Below are 10,823 nucleotides of genomic sequence, written 5' to 3' on the forward strand. Positions count from 1 at the left end.
TGATTGGCCCATACAAGCTGTGACGAATGCTGTGACGTTATGATTGACGTGGGCTGAGGTGTCCCGAGACTGTTTTTCTCTGGTTTTCGGAGAAAGGCGAAGGAACGGTCGGAGAGACCGTACGAAAGCAACCGGATGGATTGAAATGGCTGCAAGGTGGCCTGGATTGGATTGAAATGGAAGGCATTCGCGACTTTTTGGCATCGGGGCACTTAGACAACATGGCGTTTCCCACTGACACGGTACTTAGTCTTGCCTGTGCGGTAGCTTTAACCGAGCAGAGGCGATGACGCGAGGTAAAAGATGCATTTGAAAAGTTCCGCGAAGAAGAGTTCCGGTAATGTTTTCGTCTGTCCAAACGAACAGTGCGTAGCTTGTGCGACGAACTTGACCCTATCATCGGATGCCAGCGAGCCAGTGGCCTTTTCACAGAGAGAAAGGTGTTGTGCGCGCTGCGATTTTTCGCCACTGGTAGCTTCCAGAAGAGCATTGGTCGCGAGAAACACATCGGCATGTCTCAGCCGGCGGTGAGCAACACCATCCACGAGGTGACGGAGGCGATCATTACCGTGGCTGCTAGAGAAAGGGTGGCGGACTTCCCACTGACAACAGCTGCTAAGGATGAGGCAAAGGCGGAGTTTGTGCTACGCGGTTGCATCCCAGGGGTGCTGGCGTGTGCCGATGGCACGTTGGTCACCATTCGCAAGCCAGAGGGATTCAGACTGGCCGACACGGCGAGCTTCATGTCCAGAAGGGGCTAATAGGTCCTGAACGTCATGATCGTAAGTGCAGTTAGGATCCTTTATTACTCGCCCTTCGGAGCAATTGTTCAGTTGTGACGCAAAAGCTGGAAAAAGTAATAATGCAACAAATGAAAAGGAACCTGCAGGGAATTGGGTGTGAGCTAGATGGTGGCTCGCAAGGCCTCGGTAATATTAAGTGGCAAGTGTTTTGTGCGTGAGTCAGTTGCCGTTTTTGCACTGGCTTGCATGCGCAATTGAGTTGTGCATTTTAGAGGTAATCGGTAATATGGACAGCAGACGTAGCAGAAATATATACACGACAGGGAAGTATTTCCAACACGAAAGTGCTTACAATCACAATTGCACGAGCTGGCTTTGGTATTTACGAGCGTACTTTCCCAAGAGCAACGCGTAGGTTTTCACTTATTAATCATTCAGTGGAAGTCGTAGCCATGTGTACAGCAGAGGTGGGGTCGTTGCCCCCACCCTCCCCCTCCTCAGTGTGCTACACCCTGTGTTTCCTTCTTAGTGAAGATCCTTGTACCAATGACTGTACTAGTACGCATTGTTTCCTGCAATATGCGTAGAAAAAAGGGATTTATTCTGAGTATAAATGCAGTGCTATTTTATATCGCTCCTCATCGCAGGTGTGCAAAGCGTGGCTGCGCATAATTGTCATGGACCCATGATTCCCAGATTCGTGCCACGACTCCTGGGTGTGGGAACACAACCCACTGCGTGCACGCCTAGCTGCACATCTGCAGCCTGGCGAATATCTGCTTGGTAAGTATTAATGTGTACTATGTGGGCAGAGCACTCAGCTTTTATGCTTATATTGCAGGAGACGCAGGCTATCCCCTCAAGCCATGGCTCCTAATTCCAGTCCTTGGCAGTCAACCGTGCAACACTTCCGAAGGCCGATACAACAGGGAGCACGCATCCATGCACAATGTTGTGTAAAGGTGTATCGCCATGTTGAAGAGCAAGTTTCGCTGCTTGCAGCACTTTTGAACGATGCTCTACAACCACGATTGGGTAGCGCCAATCATCTATGCTTGCTTTGCTCTCCACAACATTGCGTTGCATGCAGGCGACTGGACCTTGGACGAGTATGTTGTGGACATGTCACCAGCTGAGGATGATGATGGGGAGCCAAGGGGGAGCCATATGCTCACACTACGCAACGTGCTGCTCAGAGACGGCAGCAGCGCAGCGCTGTCTTGGACCTTTTTTGAAGTACACAGGAACGGTGAGTTTTTATGTTTTCATATCCCACACATAATTTATTTACACTGATTCTAGTGCATCTAGACATGACAGGGCTGTGTTTGCCACATTTGAATACACAAAGTACTTACTTGTGCTTCAATATGAAGCAAGGTGGCAATGTCAAAATGCTGCATTTTCTTTAAATGGCACATGAAATATGCAACAGAAACACCCTTTTCTATATTAGTGATCACAGTCACAACAGACTAGATTGGAGCAAGCATATATGAGCGGCACTCTGTGCTGAATGTTGCTATCACAAAATTGTGCGAACAATGCAGCAATTTCTCAAAATTTCTTTCACCAGAACGCATAAAAATCGCGATTCCATTAGTAACATGTTGCATGAACACATGATACATAAGTCCATATCTTCTCATAGTGACAGACTACAAGCATTCAATTGTGCACGCCAGGCTTGACGAGCAATTGTGCTCGTCAAGTTGTGCTGGTTCTTCGCTCATTGTCCTAAACATTGTGTGAATGTTAAAATAACATTTAATTTGAATTCTCGACTGCAGTCATGCTGCAATGCTAAAAAATACGCAAATCAAGACGGCAAACAACAGGCAAGTTGTTTTGATAACATACAGCACGAATAATTTGCTCAGCCATCTCGCGGCTCCCAAACCACACCACGTTCAAAATTTATTCCCGCAACGAGTTGTTTACAATGAAAACTTGATGAAATCAATCGCTGGCATGTTGCTGTGATGACAATTTTCATTTGTGAAACTCTGCGAGATGACCACTTACTAGCTTAGCACTCTCAAAAAAGGTTCAGAATGTAGTTGTTGCATCTTAGCCTCATTGTGCTGAAATGTAAATATCACAGTGAACTGCAAAACAGTGTGATGCAAAAAGATATCACATTACTACACTATGTGGTAATGCTGCATAAAAAGCACAGTGAGCTAGAAAACACAGTGGGACAATACAAATATCACAGAAACATTAACAGAAAATGTCAACTATACACTCGTGGTCTCCGTGTGAATGACTAGACACCTTTGAAATGTGGGGAAAAAACACTGCCACTGGAACAGCTCGAACATACATTGAGAAATACATATATCGAACATAATAAATGCTGCACTCCTTGTACAAAGTAATTGCTAACCTAAATCTAGTAATATGTACTAAATGCAAAAAAAACGTATCAAATAGAACAGGAACAGCAACAGGTAAACATATCAAAAACACTGAACGAATTATGAATTATAAAAAGTTGAAAACATGGCGAAAAACAAACTAAACTATGTATATGTCTCCCGAAGCAATTGAACATGAACAGCAGCACCTAAACACATTGAAACCGACAAATCATTGATTAATGATGACAAGGAAAAAACATTGAACACATGACAAAAAATTATACTAAACAACGTATCCCTTTCTCGCAGAAAGCCCTCAGCCATGGCCAGTGCCCTCCTGCACCGCTGCCGCCTTCCCCTGTGCTGCTGCCACACGCCGTGCTGCAGAAGCGATGCGGGTGGTTGATTTTTTTCATCTCCCGCAGCACCTGCGAAGAATCGTCATGGTGTAAATGTTTAAGTGAGCTGCCGGTAAACCCTTAACCATCTCGTGGCTGGAAGCTGCTGCTGCTGCCAAGAATTGCAACGGGCACAACCATTTCCCCTCAGTTGGAGATTAACTGGCCTGATGGCATCCTTTGAAAATAGGAAGCTTTATGTACAAGCTATGTCCTCCTCGTGTGGACCAAAAAACATTTGTTGAAACTACTCTTTATTAATGTCCCCAAATGCATCTCTCACCATGAAAGAGCCCTCTTCAGGGCTAACCAACCTTTTGCCTGGCAGTTTATCATTGCAGATACCTGATACCATGCCCTCAATACAATGCATGGTTCTTGTTTAGAGCCCAAGTTGGTTTCAGTCATCATGATAGAACATGGAGAATGCTTATGCCCTTTACGTAAAATGTACACAAAGAGTCCACTCACCTGAAGCACCTTGTCACCCTGCTCAAGGTTCCGGTCCTGCACTCAATAAAGCACTAAGTTCTCAGATGCTTGCGTGTTACTGTGTCACTGCCATCTTCAGCCGCTTCAGTGGCCTCCTCATCCATTTCCACCGCATCAGTGGGAACATCCACCTGTTGTAAAGTGTAGTAAGCATGATCTTTCAGAAAGTGAGTATTCGTTACTCTGGCTATTTTGAAACCTTACGTACTAAACATCTGCGGAAATGTTCTGCAGCTATTCAGTGGTCATTGATATCATGTATTACCATTTTAGTGCATGCACTTGCCCGCAGGCGTTGCGTGTTTTATGATAAATTAATACCCCTTGTACTGCAAGGGCTGCAAACTGAGATTTTAGTTAATAAACCTACCCACTTTTGAATACTTTCTCCTGCGCTATATTCCCGTATAACAAGGTTCCGCTAAAGGCACCCCTTCAGATATCAAACTCTGTCATGGCACCACTCAGGACCCCGTGATACTGCGGCGGCAGAGTGCTTACCTGTAGATAGGTGAGACCAAAGACGCCACTGAAGCGTGTCATCCCAGTCAACTGTAGAACCAGGCCGCGAAAGCCAGGCAGCCAACCCCCTCCAGTGCCCCTGAAAATATACACCAATGTCAAAGAACAAATCGCCCGCGCCATTCGACGATTACTCCCGTTTGTGCCTCTCTGGTGGCGGCGGCGTCACGGCGAGTCCCGTGCACCAGCCTGCGCCACCAAGCTTGCCACTCCTGCGCAGGCACTTCATGGTTCAGCACGTCACTGAGCTCTTGCCACAGCCGCCGGCGGTCGGTGACGCCGTGCCGCAGCTCGATGGCTTTCGCCACGAGCAGGGGGTGTTCGTCCATAAAGGCGAGCACCAGCGCGCGCTGAGCTTCGGAAACGCGGATGGTGGTGGTAGTGGTTAGAAGATGAGAAAAGGCACCTAATTTCTCAACCCGGTCGGGAGCACGGCGCAGTGCCGTGCTCCCGACCGGGTTGCAGAAGTTGTAGTTTGTTTTTCGCCAACAGCCGCTGCTGCTGTTGGCTACTGGTGCCGTTCCCCTCCACCATGATTGCGCTCGACTGAGCCAACAACTTCGAAAGTTGCGCTGTTTAGGTTTGTATAGTGATGGAGATATGAAAACAGTAACTGCTTTAAACGAGGTTGTACTTAGCGCCACTACTTACCGTCCCACTAAATTTAACCTCATTTCAAAACAATAACGAGAAAAATACGTTTATATTGAGCCGTATTCTTCATTGAACGTTTGAAAACTTGTGCCAACACATTTTGATAGTGATCAATAGTAGTTAAACATTTTTCAACACGTTACAAACACTTTTCACTTTGCTATACGGTCCCCAAGTCCACGTCAAAAAGATGACGCAAGGCTTCATTTCGCTCATTGGCTGTTCACTTCCCTTCGTCCTCGCGACCACTGTGGACCGCCCACTTTTTGACGTCACCGACAGACCGCCTCCGTCCGGATTTGGAATTTGTATATAATTGCACCACAGATGTCGCCAACAGCTGGCTCCCACCGCACGTACGCAAAATTGAACACACTCGGTACTTGTCGGGGTCAGTCGTTACCGGCCGGTTGATCCACTCGCGACGACGCTTTTCCGACAGGAGCCTTGTCTTCTCGCACTCTGTTGTGCGCACTTTCGGGACATTGAAGAAGCCTGGATCTTTGCTGCTGCTTTCAATTTTCATCTGTTTGCTCTGCATACGGCTGGAGCAACCGACTATCACACAGTAAACCATTGTCGCACGTAGTATTGGAATACGCTACCACGATAAGTTTTCTGAGCGCTCCCATCAACGTGTTTCCCGTGCTCCGCTTCCTGACTAAGAACTTCAAAATGGCGAATTCTCCCATAACGCACCACGCGCTGCGCGTCAATGAATACCCCCTATACCAGGATACTGTACACAATAAAAAAGTGTCCTGATCACTATGTTTTTTAATTTACATTTTAAATCATAAAAATAATTAAATAATACTTATGCGACAAGACACTATGGCGCTGCGAGCGCGTGTGACCTTCGTGCGGCTTGCGTTTGCGTGCGCGCCTCTATAAGGCATTCCAGTTGGGTATGGATTGGGTACGCAACGCCGCGCGCCCCCTAGCCCGCAGCGCCCCAAGAGCTTGGGTACCCAGCACTAAAGCTCTCTAATATCAGCACGTAGATGGCGAGGAATCACCAACAACCACTTGCGACCTTCACTGAGGTAATTGCGGCGGTAAAGTAGCCCATCGCGCATGGTGAAATGGCGAGCTGTGCGCCGCAGCGAGCGACTGGCGGTACTCTGTGATGGCTTCGATAGGAAATCCATTAAAGACACTATTCAAGGGTCTTGATGCTGCTCGGATGACTTGTCAGCATGTCTGAGGGAGGCAGAATTGTAGGTAGAAACAGTCATGGGGAAGCGGAGATCGAGAGAGAGCGTCGGCGTCCGAATGTCTGCGCCCTGACCTGTAGACGACGTGGATGTCGTAGTCTTAGAGTCGTAATCCCCAACGGGATAGGCGACCAGATGGGTCTTTTAGAGATGACAACCAGCAGAGGGCATGATGGTCAGTCCCGACATCAAATGTCCGACCATATATGTAAGGTCTAAATTTAGCGATCGCCTAAACGATGGCTAGACATTCTTTCTCCGTGACCAAATAATTTTCTTCAGCTCTGGTCAGAGTGCGACTCGCGTAAGAATCGACGTCCTCATCGAAGCCAGACTTTCGCTGCTCAAGGATAGCGTCAAGGCCGACTCCACTAGCGTCCGTGTGGATTTCGGTAGGGGCGTCTGGGTCGAAGTGACGGAGAATCGGCGGTGATGTCAGAAGATGACGTAATTTCGCAAATGCGTCGTCACAGGTGGACGACCATGCCGAGATACCTTGGCTGTCAGCAACTAGACGTGTTAACGGGATCATTATAGATGCGAAATTACGAATAAATCGTCGAAAATACGAGCATAGCCCTATAAATCTCCTGAGTTCTTTGAGTGTCGACGGCTTAGGAAACTCGGTGACGGCGCGGAGCTTGTCTGAGTCTGGTAGAACGCCGTCCTTGCTGATAACGTGCCCTAAGATTGCGAGCTTCCATGCAGCGAAGTGATATTTCTTTAAATTTAGTTATAGCCCCGCCTGTGTGTGGCATTCTAGGACACTTGCGAGGCGCTGGAGATGGGTATCGAGGTCTCTTGAAAAAACTACGACGTTGTCCAGATAGCAAAAGCACGTATGCCACTTGAGACTTCAAAGTATGTTGTCTATAAGACGTTCGAATGTGGCCGGGGCATTACAAAGGCCGAACGGCATCACGTTGGACTCGTACAAGCCGTCAGGAGTTACGAACGCAGTTTTCGGGCGGTCGGCTTCGTCCATAGGTACCTGCCAGTATCCCGACCGAAGATCCAGCGAAGAGAAGAACTCCGCTCGTTGCAAAAGTCGAGCGCGTCATCAATTCTTGGAAGCGGATAGACATCTTTGCGCGTGATCTTGTTAAGGCGCCTATAATCAACACAGAAGCGGATGCTACCGTCCTTTTTCACGAGCACCACCGGAGATGCCCAGGGACTGTGGGAAAGCTCTATGACTCCCCGACTAATCATGTCAGTCACCTGGTCTTCAATAACCCGACGTTCAGCTTGAGAGACGCGGTATGTACGCTGGCGCAGGGGTGCATGGCTGCCGGTGTCTATATGATGAGCGATCGAAGTTGTTCTGCCCAAACTGGGTTGCTTGTAATCGAAAGGCATCCGAAAGCGGCCGAGAAGCTTCAAGAGCTGCGTCCGCTGAACGCTGGGAAGGTCAGAAGCAATGGATGGAAGGAAGACATCTGGGGTAGATGTGTTGGCCGTGGTATCGAGATTAACGCTCGCGACATGGAGGCTTGTTGTGCGACCAGGTAGTGAGTTAGGGCAGACTGAATCAATGTCCTCAAGTTGCCCTATACATTCTCCGCGGAACATAGTGGTTGGAACCGAAAGCAGGTTCGTGACATAAATGGTTGCGGATGAGTTTTCGATCGTGATAAGAGCGAATTGAAGAAGAAAGTGCTTACGGGAAGTGAATTTCGCTGACGGCGTAAACAAGGTGGTAGAGAAAGCATAGTCGCAGGGGATTGGCACAATAGGAGACGACACAGGCGGGATGTCCGTGTCCTCGGCGATGACGACACGAGAAAAAGATGACTTGGCAGGAGCGATGTCCGAGATTGCTGATAATTCAAGCTCGGCACGGGCACGATCGACAACGGCATGATGCATGGAAAGAAAGTCCCAGCCCAACATAACGTCATGCGAGCAGTGCGGAAAGACGACGAATTCAACCACATACAAAATGGCCTGAATGAGTGGACGAGCTGTGCACGTGACGGAAGGTTGTATGTGATGTGCGGTCGCCGTACGGAGAGAAACACCAGAAAACGGAGTCGTAATCTTTTTCAACTTGCGGCACAATCTTTCGCTCAACACGGACACAGCAGCTCCAGTATCGACTAAAGCGGACACGGCAACACCTTCAATGAAGATTGAGATTTCGTTTGCAGGCTGGGAACGAGGCCTTGTAGATTTCGACTGTGGCGCAGTTCTTGCCTCGGGAACTGCGGTGGTCAGTTTTCCGTGTGGACAGGCGTGGTGTGTCGAAGCATGGGCGATAGCGAGCGCCGGCGTGGGGAGGCTGATCGAGACGAGTGGGAGGTGCGGCGGTTCGACGATGAGGTGTTTGAAGGAGCGTGGGAGGGCATTGGCTGTTGCGGCTATGTATGATCGTAGCTGTAATTGGCTTCAACGGTAGTTTGACGAGGGACGTGGCAGCGGCAGAAACGCTCGACATGCCAGGGTAGACCACAATAATAGCATATTGGTCAGTTGTCCAGTGTGCGCCAAGGATTATTGGGAAGGGTGGCAGGACGTCGACAAAGCGGAACTTGCGGGCTTGGCGGCGCCCGCGGTGCGTGGAAGCTATGAGGGCGTTGAGTAGAGCCGGTGCTGTATGGCACTGCATGTGAAGGCCTTCTCGCGACGTCGGCATAGGTCAACGGCACTGATACAGGCGGTGGCTGGTGCGTAGGCGGAAGAGCTTCGGATACTTGCTCTTCAATGGTTTGGCACAGGGACGAGGGGAGTCCATGTCTATTACTAGGGAGAAAGGGAGCAATATACAATTGGCGGGCAACCTCCTCGCGAATGAACTGTTGTATTTGGTGCGTCAGTACTACCGGATCTGGACAGATCGCGCCAACGGTCAGTGCTGACGTGCTGGTCGTGTCGAAACTGTGACGTCGCGTGGAAATGCGCTGCTTTCGCAACTCGTCGTAGCTCTGGCAGTGCTGAATGATGTCTGTGATGGTTCGAGGACTTTTCGCCACACGCATGTGGAACGCATCGTTGTCGATGCCCTTCATGATATGCTTGACTTTGTCGATTTTGGACATGGCCGGATTGAAGCACCGGCAGAGGCCAACGACGTCCTCAATGTAAGACGTGAAACATTCTCCTGCCAACTGGGCACGATCACGCAAACGCTGCTCTGTGCGGAGCTTGCGCACTGCTGGTCGGCCGAATACGTCCACGAAGGTCGTTTTGAAAAAGGCCCAGGTGGCAATCTCAGCATAATTGTTGTTCAGCCAAAGGTCCACGACACCCCTCAGGTAGAAGTGGACGCAATCGAGTTTGTCATTATCGTCCCACCGGTTGTTGACACTCACTTGTTTCAAACAAAGTGAGCCAGTCCTCGACGTCCTGTTCATCAGTGCCATTGAATAGGACTGGGTCGCGCTCCCTCGGAATACCGGGGCAGCGGAGAACGGGGAGTGGGGCAGTATTCGGCTGTGCTGCAACGTCGTCAGGCATGATGGACGGCGCAGGTAGAGTCCAGCTACGGAGTTCCAGGGTGAAAAAGAGAACCAGCACTCTCCACCACTTGGTAGTACGCGTTGAGCGCTGAGTCCGCGACGCGTTTATTAAAAAACGAACACCGGTCAAGCGCTCAGCGATCCAAATCGAAGCTATCACCATGGTCCTCTTCCTCGTTTTTTGCAGGCACTGCTAATTGTACCCTATCCATTCTACTATATATATATATATATATATACATATATATATATATATATATATATGATTTAAAAAAGTTCTGTGGGTCCGGTGCAAATATAGTTAAGAAATAAAGGAGCACACTTACGAAAATTTGATAGTTGTTTACTCTACGTTTCGGCCGTGGCACGGCCTTTGTCAGACCGAAACGTAGAGTAAACAACTATAAAATTTTTGCAAGAGTGCTCCTTTATTTCTTTATTTCTTAACATATATATACATATATATATATATATATATATATATATATATATATATATATATGTGTGTGTGTGTGTGTGTGTGTGTGTGTGTGTGCGTGTGCGTGTGCGTGTGCGTGTGTGTGTGTGTGTGTGTGTGTGTGTGTGTGTGTGACGTATGAAGCGATGGTTGGTAGAAGCCGATGAAGAAGAAGTCAGAAATATAATAAACGTGGCGTATAAGCCAGGTCACGTCTCCCATTCATCATAGCGTCACACGAGTCGGCAGGATGAAGACCTGGCCACCGCTCATCAACCTCACATCATTCACGAAGCCACCGGCAGTACGCCTCAACTGAATATCGACCACAGAAGAGGTGATCTCCGACGCATGCAGTTACCGGCATCATGACAGAACCATCGACAGACCTTCCCATCCCCATGTACACCGGAGCAGCGGACGATGGACCTGTACAGGACTGGTTCGACCTGTTCGAGCTCCACGCTACCGCTGCATCATGGTCAGAACGGGAGATAGTCGCCAACTTTACCGACTACG

General features: G+C 48.8%; 1 protein-coding gene across 2 annotated transcripts; it reads left to right on the forward strand.

Annotated features, from left to right (window-relative positions):
* Positions 1-751: 751 nt before the first annotated feature.
* Positions 752-3,888, forward strand: LOC142776901 (uncharacterized). Of its 2 annotated transcripts, none has more exons than XM_075881230.1 (4): positions 752-782; positions 1,440-1,530; positions 1,585-1,992; positions 3,416-3,888. In XM_075881230.1, exons 3-4 carry the CDS (start codon positions 1,758-1,760, stop codon positions 3,556-3,558), a joined length of 378 nt encoding a protein of 125 aa, XP_075737345.1. In that variant the 5' UTR covers positions 752-782; positions 1,440-1,530; positions 1,585-1,757; the 3' UTR covers positions 3,559-3,888. The 2 variants fall into 2 exon arrangements, with proteins under 2 accessions (XP_075737345.1, XP_075737344.1); XM_075881229.1 differs by having other exon boundaries at positions 1,440-1,526.
* Positions 3,889-10,823: the final 6,935 nt, after the last annotated feature.

This window comes from Rhipicephalus microplus, chromosome X (assembly GCF_043290135.1).
Source record: "Rhipicephalus microplus isolate Deutch F79 chromosome X, USDA_Rmic, whole genome shotgun sequence".
Classification (NCBI taxonomy): domain Eukaryota; kingdom Metazoa; phylum Arthropoda; class Arachnida; order Ixodida; family Ixodidae; genus Rhipicephalus; species Rhipicephalus microplus.